This window comes from Bos indicus x Bos taurus, chromosome 4, assembly GCF_003369695.1.
Source record: "Bos indicus x Bos taurus breed Angus x Brahman F1 hybrid chromosome 4, Bos_hybrid_MaternalHap_v2.0, whole genome shotgun sequence".
Classification (NCBI taxonomy): domain Eukaryota; kingdom Metazoa; phylum Chordata; class Mammalia; order Artiodactyla; family Bovidae; genus Bos; species Bos indicus x Bos taurus.
The window spans coordinates 18,713,123-18,740,091 of record NC_040079.1 but is presented as its reverse complement, the minus strand read 5'-3'; the positions used below and the strand labels follow the sequence as shown (position 1 = coordinate 18,740,091).

The 26,969-nt window shown below is 40.9% G+C and overlaps 1 protein-coding gene across 2 annotated transcripts in view; it reads right to left on the bottom strand.

Moving 5' to 3' along the window:
• Positions 1 to 287: 287 nt before the first annotated feature.
• Positions 288 to 26,969, bottom strand: part of DGKI (diacylglycerol kinase iota) — a 517,513-nt gene continuing 490,831 nt past the window's right edge. For both annotated transcript variants that reach the window (XM_027538894.1, XM_027538896.1), the window contains 3 exons: positions 17,324 to 17,360; positions 15,480 to 15,579; positions 288 to 10,697 (listed from right to left, as the gene is read on the bottom strand). In XM_027538894.1, the coding sequence (XP_027394695.1) occupies positions 10,581 to 10,697; positions 15,480 to 15,579; positions 17,324 to 17,360 (254 nt within the window). In that variant the 3' untranslated portion in view covers positions 288 to 10,580. The remainder of the gene's footprint in view (positions 10,698 to 15,479; positions 15,580 to 17,323; positions 17,361 to 26,969) is intronic.

Below are 26,969 nucleotides of genomic sequence, written 5' to 3'. Positions count from 1 at the left end.
TTACTGTCTTTCTTTGCCTGAGTCCAGTGTCTTAACAATTATAGTTTTATATATAGATTTTAAAAATTCAGTTAGAATAAATCTGTTCTCTCTTAGTCCAGATTTACTGGACAAGAAGTCTAAAAGTTTTTTTTCTGCCTTATCAGGAAAATAGTTTAGTTTCTACCATCCCCAAAACAGGCAATGCTTCATTTGCTTCCAAATTTTGAAAATCGAATTTAACCCCCTAAAGGATAATATTCACACCAACTACACGTAACAGCCAGTAACCAAAGAAAAGAAACTAATTGTAGTTCTTAATTTTTATTCTGTACATGTCCACACAATTCACAATACAGAAAAAGTGTCCAAAAAGTAACTGTAACTAGTCAATGTCTTTTTTCAGAGATTAGTTCAATCTCCCAAATTAATTCCAGTGAAAATCTCTGTAGAGCAACGCGGTGATCAAGATACTTTGTATAAATAGGAAATGCCAGAAAATTAGGGAAAAATACTTTATGACTTTGTTACAAAAACTCCATTCTCCCGCAGCCCACCCTCCCCACCCACCCTCCATTTTATGTTATCTGGATCCTCCTTTACCTGGCAATAAACTTCCTCATCCTCCTGCCGCAGATGCTACTTTGGTTTGGATTCCACCTGCCAGCTGGCAGCTTTGCAAAGGCGTGACTGTGGGATGTGGTAGGGCAGAAGCAGAAATCATGAAAGAGCCCTTTATAATGTGACTGCAATGCTTCCTACAGACATAGCCTTCGAGAGTGGACTCCCACAGCCAAGGGTACTCTGGATGCCCAGGAACATTATCCCACTCAGAAATCAAATTAAATGAAAGGTATTCACTCTTCTGGAACTGAGATTGTCCTCTATTTCTTAATTCTTTACAGGAATGGTTTTCATCATTTTCAATCAGCTATAGTCCATACAATATTCAGATTCATAGTTGCCCACTTCATCATTGGTAATTTTTAAAAAACCCCACAGCCTAACTTTTTAACTGAGACTAATTTGGACCCTAACTTTTCAAAGATGTGTTTTGCAAAATATTCTGTTGTCTTAGAATATTTTGTCTATTAAATTTCCAAATCTCACTACCCAGGATGGCAAGAATCCCACATGTCCCAGCCCACAATCAGGATGTTAGCAAGCATCAAGCTAGGTGCCAGTTGCATTGGGAATTATACATGTTATCAAAGCCTCGGTCCAACTAATGGGGGAGGGGGACAGGGAATGAAAAAGTTTACAGTTAATAAAACCTAAAAGGTTAGGAACCATTTGGATTCATCACACAAAGTACAATAAATATCAAAGCTAGACTCTACCTTAAAAATTGATCTCACTAACATATTTGAGAGAATTACCCACAAATTTAAAAAAATATATAAGGTAAACCAATTTAGGGCTTTCATCTATTTATTTTTACAAGAAAATTCATAATAATCTACTTCTATAATTCTTAAGAGGAAAGGTTACATGTAAACCCCCCAAAAGGAAAGTCATAGTCTCAGAATTTGTAAGGATTATGAAAAAGTCCCTAAATTGTCCTTTATTTTTCTCAGATTTTATCGGAGTCCTGCACAAGTCCACAGTCTAATCTCTGAACATTTGGAGAAACTCTTTCAAAATCAACCCAGTCCTTTGGAAAGCTCTGCTGGAAAGTTCTTCCTTCTATTACCAGAGCCCTGTTTTCTCCTAAATTCTAGACATAATCTAATTCTTCTAAGCAATATATGTTGACTATTTCACAACTGAGAAACTCTTTGTAGCCACTCTAAACCACTTCAATTTTTCTCTGTATCTTCTGAATTTGCTTTTCATGAGGATCAAAGTTTGCTGAGAGTATATATTATTCATTTGTGGGTTGCCATGGCAATTTAAGACTAGCGCCCTATTACTGTATTACTTGAGAATCTTTTTTTTTTTTTTTTTCCCCTATTACTCTGCTTTTTCTTACCTTCCTGAGCCAGAGGCAAGTGGGAAGGGTGGGAGACAAGATGGAGTGGGAGCAATTCTCTGAGCAAGCCTCCAGATACGGGTCCACGGTTAACAACTATCTCAGAACGACTCCCACCCCCATGCAGCCAACCTGAAATCTAGGAATTCATGGAAGTAAGGGAAGGTAGGCAATTAAAACTAGTTCACAAACAGAAACATCCCGGGAAAATTAGTCTAGGGATGGGAGGTTAAGTCCTGTTTCATGACAACAGGTTACAGAAATTGCCTCCATGCCTTTTTGTAGTCAGAAAATACAGAGATCTTCTGCCCGTTCTCCAAGCTCCAGTTCCAAATGCACACCCCAAACAAAAAAAAATGGGGAGAAAGTAGGAGAGTGAACACTAGATCCTTTGTTTTCACTTTAATTCCTGAATTTGTGACTTATGACTTAGGAGAAATATATATCTTATTTAGAGATTTGGGAATTGGCTGGCAGTGGTGAGTGTGTGTGTGTAAGCAAAGCAAATTTTTTTTTAAGGTCATGAAATACCGGCTTCTAAATGGTCTGGGATATATTTACAGTGTCTGGTATTTTTACAGAAATACTTTCATTGCATCTATATGGCAGGAACTTGAAAGAAGGGGGCTGTAATTGAGTTCTGCTCCAGTCTAAAATCATAGAAATTGAAACCTGGAAAACATCACAGAAGTCTTAGTCCAAGCAATTGCTTTAACATGATCCCTGATCTGGTTGTTCAATATTTACTTATATGCTATAAGAAACATCAGCTGTGATAAGTTCACTGTTTTTTAGGAAACCCAATTCATTTTTCTGGATGTAATGTTTAGGGAAAACAAAATCCTTACATAAGAAATAAACCTGCCTCCCCTCCATGTCTGTTCCTGATCTCGTCTGTCCTACAGAATTTGGACCTCATAGTCCTATTTAAGCCATCTTCTCCCAACATTCCTATTCATCTGGCTCCCTTCCAGATTAAACACCCCTCTTTTACATATTCATCAACTGCCCACAGTGGTGCCTTGTAAATATGAGATTAGGAATGGAAGGATATCTCAGGCCCGTTTGTTCTTTCTACCTCAAGTGTGGCGTCTTCAGTGTTAGGCCTCTATGTATTGTGTTGGCTAAAAAAGTTTGGGTTTGTCCATAACATCTCATAGACAAGCCCAAAAGAATATTTTGGCCAACCCCATACGTTAATGTGTATGATGGATTTAGCCTTGTATACTCACCCAAAACTTTAAGCTTTGGAGTCTTGAATGGCAAGACACATTTTGGTGCAGTATTCTGAAATATTATTATTCCAGTTGTGACTTTCAAGGAGAGAAAATAATACCAACATTTAAAAATGCTGAGAATCACAAAGCAGAGAAGCCAAGAAGTAAAATTTCGTAAGTGTCATTTCGTAAAATCCATCCTGGTGCCAAAACATTTGGTCTTTTCTCCCCCTTGAAATGTGTCCAACCTGATAAGCCTCTGTCTGAGAGCAAAACCCCTAAATTTTTAATTTCATATTCTCCCTCAGTCCTAACCAACTCATGCTATGGAATCTTAGGTAAATATTTTTTCAAGGAGGCACCTTCTAAATGATGGAAATCTGAATGATGGATGTAAAGAAGCATTGAAAGCAATGGTGGAAAATTATTTACTTAGAAAACATCTATTGTAGACACATTAGTCTGGAATATCTGAAGATCTTAGCTGTGCTACAGTTCTACCACTTACTACATGTATCAGTGTTAGTCAAATTCATTGCTCTGAGATACTATTTATTTATTTTAAACACATTATATGCATTAAATCTCAGGGGTTTGCACTGAGGCTCAAAAGTGTAAAAAATGCATCAAAATGCCTAAGTAACATTCTAAAATCATTGAAACTGTTACTAATACATTGTACAGATTTGAGTGTTTAAAATTATTTTTATTGAAAGCTATACGCACTAGAGGATTGAGAAACAATTTTCAGTTGCTCCCACCACTACAGCCTCCCATGTCAAATGCTATTTGGCTCAAAATACTGACACTATGGGAAAATGGGCAAAACCAGAATCATTACTTATTTTCATGGGTAAGCTCTCCCTTGTAATTACCATGCCAGGAGCAGAAGCCAGGGAACTTTCCAGGATTGCCTTTCATGGACATTTGCTTGGACCTCAAACATCTTTTAGGCAGCGCTTTCTCCTCTGATTATACCAGATCACAAGTAATTCTAAGAATATCAAACCACAGCACGTTTTTATCCTGAATTTGAATAGTAAAACAGATTTCAAATAGGACTTTTAAGGATGCCTAAGAATATTCATCAGAATCCATGATGCTTCCAGAAGTAGAGTTATACCTCTTGGTATGCTTTCTTTTCATTAGCTCTTAAACTCATGCTTAGTTTTAAGATTTTTAAATGATAAATAAACATCATTCTCTTTAAGACTTAGACTGTCACAAAATGATATTTTAGAAGATTAAAAGTCAAGATTTTTATAAAATTTTCAAAGGGATTCCTCCCTTTCAACAAAGTCATTTTAAAAGAACATTTAAAAAAGCTCCCAGAATCGAATCCAGCCCCCTCAGACACATGTCCTAAATCACAGCATCCCTCCAGGTGGTCCACGTAGCCTCTGCTTAAATACTCCCCATTACTAAAAGTTTCTAATTCTGGGACAACTCCACCATTTGATGATCCAACGGTGGAGTTTTGATTTTGCAGTCAAAATCCAACTGCAAGTTTTGCCTCTTGTTCCTAGTTCTGTCCTCGAAAATAGGATAAACATTTGGGCTCTCATTTTAGTAGAGTTTCTAAGTCTCATCTTGAAGTCTTGGTTTCAGATCCTTTTTTTTTTTTTTTTTTAAGAACAGTAACAAGACTCCAAGAGAAAGGGAATGCAAACTGTGGCTTCTTTCCTATTCTCATTTCATATTTCATAGAAATAAAACATGGTTAGACTTGAACTTGCAGGGCATGCTCCCCAGTACCATGGGCTTCTCTGTACAGAACTTATCAGATTGGAATTTGCATTTTCTCCTAGACTGAGTTCCATGAGGTCAAGAGTTCTCTCTCTCTTGCAGTAATTCTTATATCCTTTGTATGGTGCCTGCACCAGAGTAAACATATCTTCAAATGCATGATTAAATATATGATTGTATAATTGATTTGTGAACAGATGACTGTGTGTAAAATGACTGAATATATGTATAAACAGATTCTGGAATATGTCCACCATGAAGATACCATCCAATATTCAAATCTCTACTTTAAAACATACTGCTTCAACAGCCTAAGAATTATTTTTTATGTCTTTTTTTTTTGGTGGGGAGCGGGTTGGGGGGACAAGTTCAGTAACTGCCAGTGTCCTGGACAAACAGGTTGTCGTGAGCACGATTCCCCTCTTAGTTTCTAGTTTTAGGTTTCTCTCTGTGAGGTTGTTGTTTGTTGTTTAGTCGCTAAGTCATGTCTGACTCTTTGCGACCCCATGGACTATAGCCCACCAGGCTTCTCTGCCCATGGGATTTCCCAGGCAAGAATACTGGAGTGGGTTGCCATTTCCTTCTCCAGGGGATCTTTCCTACCCAGGGATCGAACATGCACCTCCTACATTGGCAGATGGATTTTTTACCATTGAGCCACCAGGGAAGCCCATGAGATTTCTCATTCAACTGTGGGGAGATGGCCTAAATCCATAAATGGCCAGTAGGGATAAAACATGCACAGAATCCAGCCACCCAGGTGACTTCCTGGGGGCACACGGTTTACATCACTGGGTGTGGAAGAAGCTTCTATAATTGTGTACTCTCATCGTGTGACTAGGACAGAAATTTGCTCAATCTATCTGGGAAATTACTTCTCAGAATAAGACCTCTTGTAACTGTGCAAGATGATCAAGGTCAGTGGGAGTCTATTTGTCCTTTAGGCAAAATGGATACTTGTCCTGGAGGGTAATTTCATTTTGATTCAGTTTGAACATAATATCTGGGGGAGACTCGGGCATCTGTATAATGGAATTATTGAAGGTAGTGGCAGAAAGTCCAGGAGTGGGACTGCTGCTATGGTCAGACAATTGGAGGGACCAGAGATGGGATTATGACCAGGAAATAAAAATGGGTCGGTGCCAAAGTCAGTGTGAGGGGCCGGGCAGAGGGAAAAAAAACATAGGACTTAAAATAATCAGCTGAATATGGCATTTAGAGAATTAGAAACTTGAGATATTCAGAGATGGTTCTGCTAAGACCTGGGCAGAAGCAATTTTATACTAAATAAATGTTAAAGATCCGAAAACTCTCTAAAGGATGTTACACTTTCCCCCCTAAAATAAAAATAATCCATTTAAGTAATCAGTTTTATTGGATGGTTATGATGAGCCAGTTTAACAACAATCTACTTTATTTTTAAATAGCATAACTTAATATAAGATGCTGTTTTCAGTGATTTCATTAGCTACTCTTACTGGAAGGAAGCCAAGTTACTCAGACCCTACCCATATCCAAGTTGTGACACCTTTTTGGCGGGAGCTTGCCAGAATTAAATATCATTAGGCAGCCTACTGACTGTCAGTCCTGTAAACTCAGCCTTGTAAAGGTGTGTAAGTGTCACAGAGAAACTCTCCACTCGAGATCCACAAATAGCATAGACAAGTCTCGAGGCTCAGGTAGGTTGCATGCTTCATGGAAGGTAAGAAAAACAATTATAAGACCTCTTGGTCACAGATTTTATGACACAGGCAAGAACAAATGTCATGTGCATTTGAAGTGCTGCAGTAACAGAACTGGGCTTAGTAATAGGAAAAATAACAAAGAATAAAAGAAAAATTTCCTATTACCTTATCGTTGCCCGTTGGAGTTAACCACACAGGCACAGATGACTAGCATGCTTATAAAATGTTTTTTTAAACTTATGCAATATATGTGTATAGGATATATACACATATATGTCTACAAATAAATACATCTCTATGTGTGCGTGGAGGCTTGTATATGGAGAGTATGTCTGACATATGTACAAGCAACAATGTTTATCTGTGTTCCCGCTGTTTATCTCTAAGGGCCGAACAGAGGACTCTACACCAGCAGAGAGCAACACCTTGACACTGCATGTGATACTCATCTGTGGTATTAGAACTTCTTATAAAAAGCACATTCAACTTTTATAATTTAAAAAACCTAAACATTTAAAATAAAGTTGACATGGGAAAAAAAAAAAAAACTGCTGCCCCACATTTTTTAAGACATGAATATTATAAGGTGTCCAGTCAATAAATCCTGGAAATCCTTTAGGCAAAGAAACTGTTATTAGGTCTAAATGGAAACTACTTGCTTGTTGAGGATCTCTCAATGTAAACGGACATGCCTACACACTCAGGCCAGCTAGAACAGAAGGATGGGAACAACGGGGCACGTGTGAGGCTTTCCAGCACTTGCTGCTAGTTTCAAGGCTGTGTACGCGCCGGTTAAATTCTCCATTTCAGACACTGCATTCGTTTTAGGTTAAAACCTCTGTGTGTGAGCTCAGTTGTGTTTGACTCTTTGCGACCCCATGAACTATAACCTCTACAGAGGTAACTGAAACTCTGAAAGTGAAATTCCCGGCCATGGTGTTTATTTTCTTCTTAGCTTCTGTTCTTTATCATAGTCCTTGAATGTGATAAGCACAGCACAACTGGGTCCTTTTTCATTAAATGCATCATACCAGAATATAAGGCTACCAGAAAATGACTAGCTTTAAGGTTATATAATGTTGGCTTTTAATAACTCTCCATTTCTCACACCTCTATCTGCCCAATCTAAAAATGGAATCCCAGAGCAGACAGCAGCACAACGCGAAGAGCTCTCCTGAGCCAAACACAGAGGAATGGCAGCTGAGCCAGCTACACTTGGCAGTGCTCTCAGTAGGTTTTGTGGAAAATTGTATTTCCATAGGTGTACAGTTTCATGTCTTTTAAAGTTATGTGGTTATCAGACCAGCGCCAGACTATTTGCTCCCATGCTTCCTGATGGCCCAGGAGAGGGGCTACTACCTACCTAAGCTACGCTGGACACTCCTAGAGCACATGCCCTTCTCTCTTTTCTTAAGCCCAGGACTGTCACATGCAGTGGCCATTTTTTAAAAAAAGCTACAGGAGGTAGATTTAATGTTTAAAGCATTAAATAGGTCACTATTCTGACCATTTCTGATGCTTTTTTTCCCCTCAAAACCTAAGTTCTTAGGGTGTTTGCTTTTTCAAAGAGATATTTGCCTTTGTCCTATGTCATTCCCCCATCAATTTTTGGTTTGGAACAATTTCCAAATGCATCAGGACCCCTACAGTAGTCATTACTTCATCTATTTCCATACTGAAGATTTACGTGTGACTTCAGCTGGAGCTATTTGAATTGGCCCACAGCCACCTGCACCCTCAATTTTCTCTGGGCTGTTTGGAAGCATCACAGAGAAATATGAGATGGTGGTTGGTGAGAGCAGAATCCTTCATCCCAGCGATTGCTATGTGGCCAAATGCTTGGCTCAATATAGGGCATGGAAGGCACCATTCAAAGCCAGATTCCAGTCTGTCGTAAGGATTATATTTCTGTCATCACAACATCTCCTTGACAGTCTCACCAACTGAAAAATTCCCAGCAGAAGCCCAGTGATTAAATTCTCCTGGAGCATGTTTCTTTCCAGCTTCTGGAAACAATCTACTGCAGTCCCTTTGGCCCTTGCCAGAAAACCCAAAAGATCGCTCCGTTTCTAAGACTGATGTATGAAAACAGATTCTACTTTCCAAGCTGAAACTAATGCCATCAGTTTGACTTGGAAACAACTAAGGGCAGATGTGGTCCCCATCCACTGAGAGGCTGTTCCCACTTAATACAGTGCATCATCTCTGTACTTTCAAAATGACACGTGACCCAAAGGGGTTCAGATAAGCGAGGCGGCACCCCTGGACTTTAACTTAAATGCAGAGAGACAATCATTTATGCTCACATGCAGAAACACAAAGGAAACACTTGGCTTGTGTCTCAGAGCAAAATGGAGGAAAGCTCAGAAGACATTGGTTTAGTTTAAAGCAAAAAGCGTCACCCACTTTCACTTCTGCCTTATGCCCAAGTCAAGCAGATGTTTTCTCTGAAAGTGAGGAGACTTTTTCTCCTGATTCTTTAGTTATGAGAGAGTGCCTAACAGAGGTACCTGTGAGTACCAACTGGTCTGTGGCAGGATGAAAAGCTGTAATTCTACTGCCTGCGAGATGCTTCCAGTTAGACTCCCAACAGTAGTTGGCACTAAGAACATCCTGGCAGGGGAAATAGAGAAAAGGATATATTCGACTGCCCTGTACATGAACAGCGGGGCTACAGTGCTATCAGGCATGACCCTGGAATCTGACAACAGTAGGTGAAGCATCCATCTGAATGATCCAGGCATCTCGAAAGTCTGGCAGTGGAGCTCGTAAAACAAGGCTTTGTCCTTGGGACAAGGCTCCCTCAGGGTAATGAAAACCAAGACCTTAGAAGGAAAACCTAAAGCGGGCCCCCTCTCAGCACTGTACCCGAACCTATTAGCCTCTGTGCAGCACTCCGGTGACTGTTTTCTTCTTAAGTGAGTTATTTTGACATATGTTGCTACTTTTGCTTTTGCTGTTTTATTTCAAGTCAATTAGCCTGCTTTCTACTATCAGTCAAAACGCCTAACAGTAAACGCTGTTGTAGTGCTCCATTTCCTGTCACCAGAGTTCCCACTCACGGTTCTCTGCTCTGCAATTTCAACAGCACTTAAAATGGAGTGGTTCTGCAAAGCCGCTACGGGCCTTGGTGAGAATCCACTGCCCATCTCTGCTGCAGCAAAAGGCAAAGATGGCTACACGTAGGCAGTACGGAGCTGGGCCAACAGCCCAAGCTGAACCAGTCCTCCACGGCTCTTGGCAACAGTGCCGCCATCTGGGCTGACCCCTGGGTCCCCCCTCCGAGGTACCACTCAACCCAGGCAACTCCCATGCCACCTTGCCGCACCTCAGAGATATTGCACACAAGCGGACGCTATCTTATGTGGCACTCCCAGCTCCTGTATAATGAAAAAGGGTTAGGGAGGGAGAGGAGACATGCAGAAAGGTCACTAAGTAGTCTCGGTATATTTAGTCTTGGAAGTGGAAGCAGTTTTACAGTTATATTTCTGCAGGACATCCAGAGGGTTTGAAAAGACCTTCAGAGTCTCATGGTCTTCAAAGACTGAATGTAAAGAGAACAGATCATATTTTTTGTTTTTAAATCGATGGGTCGTTACAGTAGAATTGTGCGGTACAGGGGAAAAGTGAATGCATAGGGGGGCGAGGGAGCAGTGCCATTTATACGAACATCCTTGGATCTTTAAAATAAATTATACAGGTGAACACAGAAGTTCATGCTACTTGCTGGAAGCAATAAGGATCGAATTTTGTGGAACTCGCAGTCCACAAATCTCCAGGTATCCTGCCTCATCCTCAGTGGGCTATCATGTTCTGTGGTACATCTTGGTAGCCCTTAAAACTGGTGGCATGGTCTCAGATAGATTCTTGCAGGAGAGACAGATTTATGGATTCCATCAGCTTCTTCCAGGGGAGCCGCCCGATCGCCAGGAGGGCACAGGTGAGATGCTTGTTGAGGTTCTCTCAGCCTGTCTACCAGGGTCAAACAGCAGTTTCCAGGTCCTCATGGCCAATGATCTTATAATTCTGGCGGCTTTCCAGGTAGGCAGCCAAGTCTGGGTCCCCAGCCTGTTGGGCTCTGTCTTGAGGTGTCTTACCCTGTAGGTAACAGTGAAGAGGAAAGAGACACGAACACTTGGGAAACATTTTTAAAAAAATCATAGAAACAGAGCAGCTCAAAGATAACTCACTAAAACTGATCTTTCCATGTTTTCTGTTTGAGTTGATGAGATACTTTCTAAATCTATTATTGCATCAAACGTATGAGATATGCAAGTTCAAAAGAGATGATCACTTTTCAGAGGTGGGGCTTCCATCAAAGGAAAGGGAGGTTCTAGAGTAACTAGTTAGCAGCAAATCGTGTAGCACAGGAAGTATGAGAACCCAGATTCTCTTCAGAGGGGGATAGAAATCACTGAACAGAAAGTAGGGAACCAGGCATTCTGATTTCTAGTTTGGAAGTCTTTCTGTGATATAAATCCTGGGAAAATAACAAGCAGAAACAAAAGAGGGATGATCAGAAACAATTTAAAAGGTGTTTCTTCGCTGGTTTCAAAGTCTTCAGTTTGGTTCTCCCTAATTTAGAACTATTTTATCTCCCTAAAAAGTAAGTTAATTTCTGATAATAAAAGTGATGGGTGTTGAGTACAGAAATCTTGGGAAAGTAGAAAAGCATAAGTAAGCAAAAATCACCAGTAATTCCACTATACTAAGATAACTGCTGTTACCCTTCCCATAAAGTAGCTATTTTCTTATTTCTGTAGCTCTACACACAATTAGTTTTATGAAAACTAAACCATACTTTGTTTATATACTTAGGTAATGTGCTTTTGCACTTAATAACATATAAAACCTCTATGTCATGAAATGTTCTTCTGCATCATTGTAAATGACTGTATCATTTTTTGCAGTCTATTATAATGTTGGGTTTCCCTGGTAGCTCAGCAGTAAAGAAGCTGGCTGCCAATGCAGGAGGTGTGGGTTTGATCCCTGGGTTGAGAAGATCCCCTGGAGGAGGAAATGGCAACCTACTCCACTATTCTTGCCTGGGAAATCCCATGGTCAGAGGAGTCTGATGGGCTACAGTCCATGGAATTACAAAAGAGTCAGATACAACTCAGTGACTGAACAACAACAAATTATAATGCTATATGTATATTTATTGATTTAGGTCATACCTGAATGGTCTAGTGATTTTCCCTACTTTCTTCAATTTAAGTCTGAATTTGGCAATAAGGAGTTCAGGATCTGAGCCACAGTCAGCTCCCGGTCTTGTTTTTGCTGACGGTATAGAGCATAGGCTCTAAAATCACTGCAGATGGTGACTGCAGCCATGAAATTAAAAGACACCTTGCTCCTTGGAAGAAAAGTTATGACCAAAGTTATGGCAAAGACATTACTTTGTCAACAAAGGTCAGTCTAGTCAAGGCTATGGTTCTTCCAGTAGTCATATATGGATGTGAGAGTTGGGCTATAAAGAAAGCTGAGCACCGAAAAATTGATGCTTTTGAACTGTGGTATTGGACAAGACTCTTGAGAGTGCCTTGGACTGCAAAGAGATCCAACCAGTCCATCCAAAGGAAATCAGTCCTGAATATTCATTGGAAGGATTGATGCTGAAGCTGAAACTCCAATACTTTGGCCACCTAATGTGAAGAACTGACTCATTGGAAAGGACCCTGATGCTGGGAAAGACTGAAGATGGGCAGAGAAGGGGAGGACAGAGGATGAGATGGTTGGATGGCATCACTGACTCAATGGACATGAGTCTGAGTAAACTCTAGGAGTTGGTGATGGACAGGGAGGCCTGGTGTGATGCAGTCTATGGGGTCGCAAAGAGTCGGACACGACTGAGTGACTGAATTGAACTGAACTGATGTATATTTATACATGTAATATTTCTGAAATGAGGCCAACAAACATAAGTCAACCGTTAAAGGAGGAATGGTCTTCATTATTTTGAATGTTTATAGACATACTTAACCGTCCTTGACACTTCTAATTTTTGTTCAGTGGTATCTACTTAAAAATGATATTGTTTTAAAAATTTTTGTTGGAGTATAGTTGATTTACAGTGTTGTGTATTTCTGCTGTATAGCAAAGTGAATCAGTTATATACTCTTTAGATTCTGTTCCCATATAGGTCATCACAGAGTACTGAGCAGAGTTCCTGTGCTATAGAGTAGGTCCTTATTAGTTAGTTATCTATTTATATATTATAGTGTGTATATGTTATTCTCCAATCTTCCAGTTTACCCTTTTCCTCCTCCCTTTCCCCCTTGGTAGCCATAAGTTTGTTTTCTACATTAGTAACTTTATTTCTGTTTTATAAATAGATTTATTGGTATCATCTTTTTAGATTCCACATCAGTGATACCATCTGATACCTGTCTTTCTGTGTGTGACCGACTTCACTCAGCATGACAGTCTCTAGGTTCATCCGTGTCACTGCAAATGGTATTATTTTGTTCTTTTATATAGCTGAGTAATATTCCATTGTGTATATGTACAAAATGGTATTAAGTTCTAAGGAAAGGATAGAGGCATGATCACTGTACCAGATAAATAGTTCCATGTATAAAAATGCACACAAGTATTACAGAAACTATCAAACACTTCTCAGCCTTATCTTTTGCAATGGATGGTATCAACTTCAATTAAGTCTGATCCTAGTAGCCTACAAGGGCATGTGGAATAGAAGACAAAAGGGATGTAACAATGGCTCTAAACGCTCTAAAATTTTTACCTATTTAGTTGGGATTTAATATTTAGCCATAGCTCCAAGTTCCTATAATTTTATTCAATTTGGTTACAGTACTTGTAGCTTATCTTTTTTCTTTCGGAATATAGATGATTTACAATACTGTGTCAGTTTCAGGTATGCAGCAAAGTGATTCAGTTTATTTACACACACACACACACACACATCCCAATTCTTTTTCAGATTCTTTTTGCATATAGGTTATTACAGAATATTGAGTAGAGTTCCCTGTGCTATACAGTAGGTCCTTGTTGATTATCTATTTTATTTATATGTAGTAGTATGTATATAAAATAGATAATCTCCCAATTTTTCCAAAACTTTCACCAAAACTCCTAATTCCCCGCCCCCCAACCTTTCCCCTTTAGTAACCATAAATTTGTTTTTAAGGTTTGTGAGTCTGTTTCTATTTTGTAAATAAGTTTCTTTGTATCATTTTTTAAAGAGATTATCTTGTCATCAACATTAATGAGGTTGAGATTCCCAGTTTCTAAATAGAGGTGGAAGGAGCCATTCTCTATTGAGAGAAATTCTCTCAAAATATTGCTTCTCTCCAAAAATTTCCAGGAGAAGACCCAGTCATAATTATGATATTCAGCTTTCACCAAGCATAAAATTAGGGAATGGAAAAAATTAGAGGATCCCTGAAAAGGATGAAGCATAGCTCTATTACTCCAAACGGTAAGCTCTCTAAAACAAAATGTTGGGTGCAAACGTAGGTTATACAGTAGCATGTAGTATAGCTTGACTTTACCTACTTGCAGGAAATGAGAGAGAAAAATGGACATACCCACATGTGAGGAGAAATCATTAACGTTTTAATGGTATATAGGTCTAGATTGTGGGATTTCTAGCAGTTTTTACTTTTTAAAAAATTTTTGCATTGCTAGAGGTTTCTATGAGGCTGTACTATATTTATAATAAAAATAATAAAACTTTGCATTTTGAAAAGAGGACATACATACATAACACAAAATAGAAATATCAAGGAACATTGAGAACCTTTATTTGATTCAGAAACTTAGATTAAAAAAGAACCATCTGCTCTGGGTCCAGGTCTCCTGGCCAGTCTCTTCTTGGTCCCTCTATTTCCTCTTGCTCCTCCCTTCTACCACCTGAGTTGAGACCAGTCTCTGGTGCCCAGGCAAGGGCCCTGCTGTGTTCTAGTAGCTCCAGCAAGAAAGGCCAAGCCCACCTCAAATCTTGGCCTCTGCTGATCTTGCTTCCCTGGGTTGTGCCTCTCACTAAGGTTACACATCAAAGCACCTGAATGCAAATATCATCTGGGAAGAATATCACAGTGAGTAATTATCTGCCATTTGGAATCTTACACCCAGTTAGCTAACCAGACAGGTAATAGATCAGATAGAAATGAAGACCCGGCTTAATGAATTCAATAGTCTACATTTATCAGAATTAAGACAGCCAGGGACCTCAGAGAGCAAGGATCTGGTGGGTCACAAGGGAAATGAAGAATCAAGCACTGAAACTGGTTCAGAAAGGACAGAAAGGTCCATATCAGAGAGAAAGCCATGTCACAAGGTACTGCGGTTGGAGGAAACTCCAGAGTGAAAACCACAAACAGCTCCCATTAGATTTATTTAAGTGATGAGCAATTCTGAAGTTATCAGTAGGCTTGTAAGTTACCTGTTTCTTGTCTACATTCATTGATGCCAAACTTAGGTTACTTAGCACATACTTAATGAAGTCCTCACTTATATATTAAAATTCTTCTCTGTAACCTGCTACAGTTAAGTGGCTTGTCCTTTCTTAGAGGGTGCTTTAAAACTCAGAGCCAACCATGACCATGACCTCAGATCATCATAGCAAATTACTCTATGGGGTTGATCTCTATTAACTCTTCTCTCTGCCTCTCTCTCCCCTTGAGTCCTGAGGTCAGAGCGTTCAGAGGTCTATGAAGCCCCTTGGACAAGCACACACCCTCCCTTTGTGCTTATACATTTAAACTGCAGTTTCTCTAAATGAAACACTTTATTTTGGCCTCCTTTTTCCAAAGCCCCAGGCACTTCCATAAGTACAGAAAGGATGCCTTTGCTCCAAGGCAATGGAGCCAGAGATCCTGCCCTGGGGAGGATGCCTGCACTCACTCATCAAGTTACCTTGGAGTCCGTCTTTCTCAGAGATGCTCCTGCGTCCACCAGAAGCTGGCACACGGCCCGGTTCCGCTGGCAGGCTGCCTTGTGCAGTGCGGTCTCACCCCTAAATCAAAGATGAAATGGGTAAAGGGCTGGAGGCGGGAGTTGGGGTGGGGGAAAGGGGGCAGGGAGGGAAGCGAGGGTCACATCGTACCCCTGCTGCTGACCTTCTGTGCCCCCTGGCCACTTTCCCACCTATGGTTGAGACCACAGTTGCAGGGCATGGACAGGGGCGGTGGCTGACCGGAGTCCTAAAAGTACCCTGAGTTGGTCATCGTCTCACCATAACATCTGACTCCAGCCTCTTTTTCAGTGTTGGCTGGTTAGGTAGGCTGAGTGATTTTGTTTTAAATGACTACTGTCTGATGTAAGTACTCTTCAGTGGCACTCTGAAATAGACTGATGTGCGTAGACGTGTCTGAACAGTGTGCAGCCACTCTGTGTAGACATTCCAGCTGTGTCCCGTAGACATTGGGACATAGCCGGAATGACGGGAGGTGAAGTGCACACAGGAGCAGCACGGAGCACCACATCGCAGGGCTCAGTAGACCACCTGGCCCTGGGAAGACCACCTCCTGGGACTTGACTTCAAAGGCCCAGGAGGCAGCCACTCTGCCCGACCCGCTGATTCCTTGTGAGTGGAAGGGGAGGGGCAGCCCCAGAGGATATCTGGGAGGGACAGTAAGAACTCTGGGAGAGTTCAGCAGCCCGAGTCACCTCTAGTTAGCGGCAGGCCTGAGGTCAGCCCACTCGGGATGGGGAATAGCCATGGCAAAGCAACTATTTCTCCACCCCCAGAGCCAACCAGAGCCAGCCAAGACAGCAGAGGGAGGAGAATATTCCCATCCTGAGTCTAAAATTGAAAAGACACTTAATGCCAAGCTCGGGTGAATGACAACCTTGCTGATGGGATGTGTGGTACGCGAACAAGCTCCCGTAGCAATGGATGGTTCCTTCCTTGTCAGTGACTCATGACTAAATCCCTTCTACTTTTCTTCCTTCCGGTCTCCTTAGCCCTTCTCCACTCCACTGACTCAGTGGACATGAGTTTGAGCAAACTCGGGGAGATAGTGAAGGACAGGGAAGCCTGGTGTGCTACAGTCCATGGGGTCACAAAGAGTCGGACACAACTTACAGACTAAACAACCACAACTCCACCCCACCCATTCTTTATCCTTGTTATATTTCACTGCAATTCTCTAGAGGCTCCTCCTGGCTTCCAGGGTTAGATGTTTTTAGCCTTTCTTTGTCCCTGCTTGGGGAATAGTAACTGTTGTGCTATTCTGGGAATAAAAACGTTGACAACAAATGTTATCAGTTTGGGGGCCAACTGCAGAGCTGTTGAGTTTCTGAACCAGAATTCCTCTTCTGAGGCACAAAACATGGAAATGGTTGGAGCCACTATGTTCCTGCTTCTCCAGTGGTTGCATATAACTTGTCCCATTCTAGATTTAGCACGGAGAAATTGTCTCACCGCACAAAAAGGATGCCTTAGGGCATTAGGGTTTAATTTGCTTATAAACCTCAGTTGAGAAAGAGTAAATGGATGGGTAATTAAGAGCTAGGTACATTAGACTTCTCTGCCATTCAAGGTGCACCAGTGCAGAAGTACCTCCCTTGAAGGAAGTTCTAAATGATGACCAGCAATGGTTATGTATGCAATCATCATGACAGGTACCATCTATTTTTACTGTGTAAACTTTGATTTAGAAGATTAGCTCTACATTCATAAAGGCAAGTGAAAGTAGGACATTTTTATATGATCTCAAGAAGACAATCTAGACTATATAATGCAAGGCAACACTCACGTTTCACTGTCTGCCATATCCAATAACTCGGACGGTCCTAAAGAAGAGGAAAAGCAAGATGCCCATCAGAAAAAAGTTCAAAAAATCACCATTAATAAAAAAACCAAAATTGTAGTCACAGAATTAAAATACTTTGGGAGGCTGAATAAGAGCAGAGTATTTAGTTTCAGGGATAATAAGACCACCTCCCCCTCCAAAAGAGAAATGCTCCCTCCAACTCCCCCTCATCAATCTCTCAATCATCACCAGGCAATATGTAGAGAATGGGAGATAAAAAAGAACATAGCCTCTGCCTTCAAGAGACTTTCAAAACAAGCTGAAGAAATAAAATTAATAGGGATAGAATAAATTAAGAATAATTAAGTGGCTACCTAAAGAGGAAAAGGAGAATCGAGTGGGCTTTAAAGTCTACTTTTAGCACAGGTTGTTCGGGAAGGTCTTATACAGCATACCATTAAAACTACGAGAGACTGTATTATTAAGTGCTCTTTATCTGACATAACACTTAGCAGCTTACACTAAGTCAAGACATTATCTACCCCAATTTCTTTATTTTAGAAATAGAGTAAAATTCTATTTTTCATAAAATTTCCCTCCCCAAATCTGGAAGAAACGTTAATATATAAACATCAAATGGTTCTAGATGCTTCATCAGGAATTGAACATTCTGAGCTTTCACATTCACAACTTCTTATTTGTTCACTAATTTACTCAATTCAACCTGCAAACGCTGCTTAGAATGCCCACCTCTCCCCCTGCTGCACTACTGCTTTCCTCCAAACCCTTCCTGCAACTTCCTACCTGCAGGTATCAGCTGGTCCACATTTTCTCCAGAAAGCTCTCTATTACTGCATTCTTAATATTGCATTAGATGCCCTGCCCATGTGTTCCCTTATTTTGTATGTTAACCCTATTTCCTACAATTAGGAGGGTAATATAATTAACCATCAAAACTGAGAGTATCCCTAACAAGTAGGGATATACAATCACCTTACTTATCATGACACTTGTCAAGCCATATTAAAATTACCTGCTGTCTTGTCTCTCTCCACAACTAGATTCTGGAAAACCCCTTGAAGTTGTGGCAGATGCCTTGTCCAACACTGTGTCCTCCGTTGGTGACTGGCATAGAGCACGGTGCCAAGCAGAGGCTTAAATGTTTGTCTGAATTAATGAATAAGGAGCCTGGCAAGCTACAGTCCATGGGGTTCCAAAGAGTTGAACACAACTGAGCAAATGACACACAAACAGATGGAAAGGTATACAGTGTTCTTGGACTGGAAGATTTTGACTATGCTACCCAAAGCAATCAACAAATGCAATCTCTATCAAATTACCAGTGCCATTTTTCACAGAACTAGAACAATGAAGTTTAAAAATTTTATGGAAACACAAAAGACTCCAAATAGCCAAAGCAATCTTGACGAAGAATGGAGCTGAGGAGTCAGGCTCACTGACTTCAGACTATACAAAGCTACAGTAATCAAAGTTGTTTGGTACTCGCCCAAAAGCATATAGATTAATGGCACAGGATAGAAAGCCCTGAAATAAACTCAGGTACCTATGGTCAATTAATCTACAACAAGGGAGGCAAGAATATACAATGGAGAAAAGAGAGTCTCTTCAATAAGTGGTGCTGGGAACACTCGACAGCTACATGTAAAAACTTGAAATTAGAACATTCTCTAACACCATACACAAAAATAAACTCAAAATGGATCAAAGACCTAAATGCAAGAACAGAAACCATAAAACTCCTAGAGGGAAACATAGGCAGAACACTCTGACATAAATTGCAGCAATATCTTTTTGGATCTGTCTCCTAGGCTAATGGAAATAAAAACAAAAATAAACGAGACCTAAGTAAACTTAAAAGCTTTTGCACAGCAAAAGAGAGCATAAACAAAATGAAAAGACAACTTCCAGAATGAGGGGAAATATCTGCAACAATGCAACCAAAACATGCAAATAGCTCATATAGCTCAGCGTCAAAACAAAACAGAACAAAAAACCCATTAAAAAATGGGCAGAAGATATAAATATTTCTCCAAAGATGATATGCAAATAGCTAACAGACACATGAAAAAATGCTCAACATCACTAATTATTAGAGAAGTGCAAATAAAAACTACAATGAGGTATCACCTCACACCAGTCAGAATAGCCACCATCAAAAATATCTACAAACAATAAATGCTAGAGAGGGTGTGGAGAAAAGGAAACCTTCCTACACTGTTGGTGGTGACGGAAATTGGTACAGCCACTATGGAGAACAGCATAGAGGTTTTTTAAAAACTCAAAATAGAACTACCATATGATCCTGCAATCTCATTCCGGGGCATAAATCAGAGAAAAACATAATTCGAAAAGATACATGCACCTCCATATTAACTGCAGCACTATATACAATAGGCAGACATGGGAACAACCTAAATGTCCATCAACAGATAAATGGATAAAGAAGATGTGGTGCACACATATATGCTGGGCTTCCCTGGTGGCTCAGATTGTAAAGTGTCTGCCTGCAAAGCGGGAGACTTGGGTTTGATCCCTGGGTCGTGAAGATCCCCTGGAGAAGGCAATGGCAACCCACTCCAGTACTCTTGCCTGGAAAATCCTATGGATGGAGAAGCCTGGTGGGCTACAGTCCATGGGGTCACAAAGAGTCAGACATGACTGAGCAACTTCACTTCACTTCACATATATACACACACACACATACACACACACACACACACACACACACACACACAGTGGGACACTACTCAGCCATAAAAAGGAATGAAATAATGCTATTTGCAGCACATGGATGGACCTAGAGAGTATAAGAACTAAGCCAGAAGAGAAAAACAAATACATGATATTGCTTACATGTGGAATCTTAAAAAAAATGATACAAATAAACTTATTTATAAAACAGAAAAAGACTCTCAGACATAGAAAACAAACTTATGGTTACCGAAGGGGAAAGGAGGTAGGCAGGATAAATTAGGAATTTGGGAGTAACCTAAACACACTGCTACATATAAAATTGATAAACAAAGACCTATTGTCTAGCACAAGGAAGTTTACTCATCATTTCATAGTTTTGAAAAAGAACATATAGATACATTTTCTTTTCAATATACGTGTGTGTGCGTGAGTGTGTGAGTGTGTGTGTGTGTGTGTGTGTGTATATATGTACACACACATTAAACTGAATCACTGTGCTATATACCTGAAACTAATTTAACACTGTTAATCAACTACACTTTTCAATAAAAACAAAAGTCACTGGTCAAGGGGAAGGGAAATGTTCACAATCCTCCTGGTCATCCAGGAGCTACATCACCAACTTCCTCTCCTTTCTTTCCATCTATGGTCCTTAGGACAGGTCAATCTTCTCTTGAAACGTCTGTCCTATTATTTGTTCCAATTTGTCCTATTTGACAAATACACTTCCTAATAGGTATCCGTCAGGGACATGAGCGTGCAGGACTGTTACTAAGAACACATATAAAGATGTAACATTTAGATTTCTAGGCTTCAAATTCATCATATGTCCTCTGTCTCCCCAAGTATTTAAAACAGTGAAGTTCACAGTCTTTCACTTGGAACTACCCCACCTCAATTTGTTCTCAAGGCTCCATTTTATTTATTTTTTGTATAAGCTAAATCGGTAGCTGCATGATCACCCAAATATTTCTAAGACTCTCCCAGCTCTGAGAGCTTGCTCCCTCCAGCTATGTAGAGCAGCATTTTCTACCCACATACCTAAATCTTTGGAGGAACAAATGGCAATCCAGTCCAGTATTCTTGCCTGGAAAACCCTACGGACAGAGGAACCTGGTGGACTACAGTCCACAGGGTCACAAAGAGTTGGATGCGACTGAGCATGCACTCACCTAAATCTTACACACCCTTTAAAAGCCCAGTGTGTGACCAGGTCCTCTGAAAAGGCCACCTTTGACCCCATTTCTGAACTCCCGTAACACTGGGGTTGGCCCTTGTACTGTGCATTTGCTTTCTGAATGTATGCCTTATCTCTTTAATTATTCTACATCTTTTAAGTGTAAGAACACTTTTTCTTACCCTTCTAACACATTCCCTGTTTCACAGGTTCAATGAGGATTTTATTCATTCATGTTTGTTCCTCAGTCCTATGATTCTAAGGAAACTGGAATGATAACTCTCCACCCCCATCACCCCCTGCCCCACCGAAATCCCCCTAATGTGTCAAGCAGTCTAGTGCAGTGATTAAGAGCGACGGCTTTGGTGCTGAACATCCTTGGGCCCAAACTCCAGCTATTTCTGCCCCTCACGAGATCTCAGGCAAGTTCATTGTATTTCTCAGTTCCTTGATTACTGCACAAGTAAATTATAATTAATAATACTATTTATGGCATAGGTTTGTTATTAGGTTTCGTAAGTTAATACAAAAAAAGTGCTTAAAACAGTAGCTGGGACACTACATGCAATGTGTAAAGTTTAGGTATAATTAAGCATTCTATTCTCTGACATAACACAGCAGCTTACATTAAGCTCGGGTGCTGGAACATCAATGAGGGAAGGAGATATAAAAGGGTGCCTTGGCTCCCACTTACATTTGAAGTAAGTGTTGACTCCAATTCAGTGTTCTGAGAACCAAGTACTCCAGGCCTATTCCGTCTTGGACGAAGCAGCCTCCACAAGGTCAGGAGCAAGAATGCTTACAGAGCCCAATGATCCTTTTAGAGAGCTCCTGTCACCTTCAGCAAAGTCATTCATTTTGCAAGGAATTCCATGAACATGAGCAGTGGCCTCACCAGTGTCTGTTCCCACCATTACTGATAATTGTGTAACCAAGCAGGACGCTATGGGGACTTCTCCTGGGGACAGACACCTCCCACATAGCTCCTCTTTGGAGCACCTAGAAAATGCACATTTTCTGATGTGCATGATGCACATTTCTGAGTTGTTTTACAGATGCTGAAACCACCAACAAATGGAGGAAGTTAACTGATGATCATGAGCCCCCAGACCTACTGGCCCCTAAGGATTGATAATGTTAACCTCTGTGACACTGCCATGACCTCACCATCAGATGAGCTGATCATATACTCTGCAATGCCTCTCCCTCACCTGGCCTTTAAAAATACTTTGTTGAAACCCTTTGAGTTCGAGGTCTGGGGACACAAGCCACCTGTTCTCCTTGTTTGGCCCTGCAGTAAACCTTTCTCTGCTCCAAACTCTGATGTTTCCGTTTGTTTTGGCCTCGTTGTATGTTAGGCACACAGCCTCGCATTTGGTAACAATTGCACAAATATTTAGGCAGTAGGGGGTCTCATCTCATTTCCTCAGCTCTGTCACCTGGTACTCTCAGAAGTGCAACCACAGTGGGTCCATGGACTCTGGGGTCCATGCCTTCGTGCAGTGAGAGGATGATAAAGCAGTTTAATCTGGGCTAAAAAAAGTGGGACAAAGAAAAGAAGCTTGTTTCTCAAACTCCTGACAAGAAATCACTATAAATGAAACCAACCCAGCAGGATTCCAGAGCTGATCATCTAATCTGGGAGTCAGGCATGCCTTGAGCTGTTTATTGTCTCCTCCTTCCTCTCCAATCCTCTGTCCTTGACAGAGATGCAGATACTAAAACAAGATGTAACTTTTTGCTCTTAATTAATACCCAGAGCAACTTCAATTAAAGGTTTTAGAAAGATGGACTCTGGAAAGATGGACTTAACTGACAGCAAGGAGATTTAGGAGAAGAAAGGACAAGAGGAGTGCATGCCAGGTGGAGTCTGAGACAGAACTGTGGTTTCCCTCCCTATGTGTGTCTCCAGTGACCTACTGGGAGCTATTTTTAATAGTGTATCAAGCTATCACTGCTATGTGGAATCTAAAACAGGACACAAATGTACCTATGCATGAAACAGACTGAATCAGGGACACAGAGAATAAACTGGCGGTTGCCAAGGAGGAGAAGGCTGGGAGAGGGCTGAATTGGGAGTTTGGGATTAGCAGATGCAAACTGATATATATATAATGGATAAACAACAAGGCCTTACTGTATAGCACAGGGGACTGCATTCAGTATCCTGTGAGAAGCCAAAATGGAAACGAATATGAAAATATATGTGTGTGTGTATATAAGTACATAAAACTGAGTCACTTTGCCGTATAGCAGTAATTAACACAATACTGTGAATCAACTGTACTCCGATTCAAAGATAAAAAGGAATTTTTTACAAAAATGTACATGAGTAGAACTACATTTTGCAAACAATAAAAATTAAGTTTTCTTGGAACAAAAATAGTGCATCATGCTGTCTAATAGCGCCCTGTGTAGATTAGTAGCATAAGATAAGATTTGGAGGTGGGAGCATGTCCAGAGAAACAAAAACCATCAACAAAGACCACAAGTATATTCCCTTGAAAGAAAAAAATACATGTGAAAAAGCAGCAACTATGATTTTTGGAAAAGTTAATTCCAGCCTCAGCCATAAGGGAAAGAACAGGAGAAAGAGAAAAAATAAAGATGGAATTCCTTCAAGTAGATCAACGGGGGAACATTTGGGTTTGGGCTTAGTTTGTCATGTGTACATACGTTCTGATTGTGGACACTATGCATCTCCCCTAAGGAATTGGAAGGAATGCCGTTAAATTATCAGCAGAGAATTCCTGATTGTTCCCTGAATAGAAAAAGTCTTGGCTTTCTGTCTCCCCAGAGTTTACTAAAAGACCCACAGTTCAGCCCCCAGCTGACCTGCCCAGGAAGCAACCACTGAATCTCTACTGAGGGGATATAGGTACAGATTTCTCCATGAACGTTTCAGAAGGTGATCGCCCTTCCATAGTCTATGCCAGTTATCAGTAGAATCCTGTATATGATATTCATTTCAAACTACCCTGAATTGTGGTTGTTTATCTATGCTTTATTTCTCTCACTGAGTTTTAGGAATACACAGGGCAGAGACCATATCTTGTATTATGGGTGAGCTTTTGCAAGTCATCCAGCTTTGCTACACTTCAGTTTTACCACCCGTCAAGTAGAGATAAAAGAACTTACCTTGTGGGCTTGTTGTAAGAATCAAATACATAAATACACATAAAGCACTCAGAACAATAAAGATGAGCAGTGATTATTACAATAATATTTCTGTTTAAAAGTGTATGGGACAGACTTTTTGAATGAATGAATGACATTTAAAAATCCACTTGGATCTTGGCCAATATCACACTTTTTTTCCTAAGAGAGAAAGACCCATAAAAGGAACATGGATTTAAAAAAATTTAAAAAGCCATGCTATCTGAGAAATGGTCTGAAAAATAAAGGGGAAAGAAAAATACATTGTGGGTAGAAACATATCATTTTTCGGATGCGGGTCAGGGAATTCAAAAAGAAGCAAAACTTCACAAATGTCCCAACATTGAAAAAGTCACAGCGTGGTAAGTAGTCAAACTTTCCAAAGTTCAAATCGACTGCCCAGTCAGTGCTCATCCCAGAGGCTCTTCCAGGAACCCATGCAATTGTGTCATCACCATTTCGCCTGTATTATATATGATGTGTCTTTTGTCACAGGCATCCTTTAATTTGCTTCCCACACCGAGCCATCCAAATCCCCTTTGCTGTCCCCCCACCTCCCCGTGGTCTCTCTCCCTCTGGACCTCATTTCCCATTAGTCTCCCTGACGCTGCCAGCAGACCATTCCAAATCCTCCTGAGCGCCGACAAAAGCTGCACAGATGTGGGGAGAGCCGGCACTGGGAACTCTCAACAGCACGGCCATCCTGTCCCAGCGGGACGGGGGTCGTTTCTCTTGGGGACCAGAGGCAGAGAGGGGGGTGGGTGAAAAAAAAAGAGAAAAGAAAGACTGAAGGCAGAAAAAGAGGGAAGACAAAGTAAGCCATTGAAATCAGAAAGGAAATGCATGAGTGAGATTTCTATCAGGAAACACAGTAGGGGGCAGGGGGGTGGGCGCTGGGAGAATAAAAACAAAAGAGCAAAATGTGCCCGGTGGTTAAAGACTGAGGCGCCACAAAAGTCTCTGGGAGGGTACAACGAGGGAGGAGGGAGTGGGCAAAAATGTGGTTGAAAGGAGTTGAAAAGCAGGAACCGCTGGCGGGTGGGGGCTCTCCGCTGGAATCCCTCCCGTCCTCCTCTCTCCACCCAGTCCTTGTGGTATTCTTAGGCTCTCTCTCCCACCTCCATTCTCTTTTCAACCCTCCCATTGCCCAAATTCCAGTTTTTCATAAAGGGAAGCAGCGTGTTGTGTATTTAAGAGAAGAAGTCCCAAAGAAGATGAGGGACGAGAAAAATTCAAGCCTCCTGTGGCTTTTGAGAAATAACCACAGGTCCCATGGCCCCCCAGCCCGTGTTCAAAAGAGCCCTGAGAAGAGAAATTTGTGGCTGAATGTGGTGCCTGGGAGAATGACTAAGCTCTCACGACTCCCATTCAAGAGGCATCCTGACTGCGGACCCCCACCATCAATAAGACATGAAGAAGAGGGTGAAGCAGAGAGGAGAGAGGCGCTCCCTGGAGTAAGGATGCAGGAGGCAAACAAGTCCCATCAGTCATGCTCCTTGAAAAGGGCCCTCTGATTTCTTAGGACCCTTGTCTTTAAAGGCATCTTGACAGGCGGGTCTTTGAACAGTCTTTAGGATTTATATACTATAAACCCAAGGAAGGACTTGAATCTAGTTTTTAACACAAAATTTAAAAAGTACAATTTCAAGAGGTTTGCAGCAACCGAGATGGCAAGAAGGGGTGTCTCTTGATCTTTGCCACAGTATGAAATCTGCATGGATTTATTCTTTTATTTATGTGAATCCAAACTGATCAGATCCATCCACCGTAAATCTAACGTTAACTTATCAATACGATGCTGTAGTTTGGTAGACATGTCTGAACCCCAGCCTCACAGAGGCATCTCAGCAAAGGCTATTTTCCATCAAATCAAGGGAATTTCAGAGTCAGCATCATTATTAATCAGGCAAGACTATTTGCTGAGCAGAGACCACACTAAGAAGATGATTACAGAGTAGAGAAAGTGTCATGTTTTCTGTGTATGTATCCCTGACTTCAAGAACACCGCAAAGGGCTTGCTGCAATTTAAGAGAGATGACTAGTTCTGCAAAGACAGTTTTCAATTCTAAACGTGCAAGTTTATAAAATCATATCAGCAACTAAAGATATTAAGACAAATGACAACAACAGAAATGGTTGAGCCAAAGTGCTTAGCTCTTAAACAACATGGAGAATTAGGAGGACAATGTCAATAGATTTCACATCCATGCTCCTCAATAACTAGAAATAATGAAGTTGATGTTAAGAATGAAATGGACCATCAATTCAGTCAACCTGAATTGACTATCAGGTTGATAAATACTAATTTTAATAAAAATCAACTACAGATCAGTTTTTATTATTTGACTGTAGGAGAAGGCAATGGCACCCCACTCCAGTACTCTTGCCTGGAAAATCCCATGGGTGGAGGAGCCCCGTAGGCTGCAGTCCACGGGGTCGCTAAGAGTCGGACACGACTGAGCGACTTCACTTTCACTTTTCACTTTCAAGCATTGGAGAAGGAAATGGCAACCCACTCCAGTATTCTTGCCTGGAGAATCCCAGGGATGGGGGAGCCTGGTGGGCTGCCGTCTATGGGGTCGCACAGAGTCGGACATGACT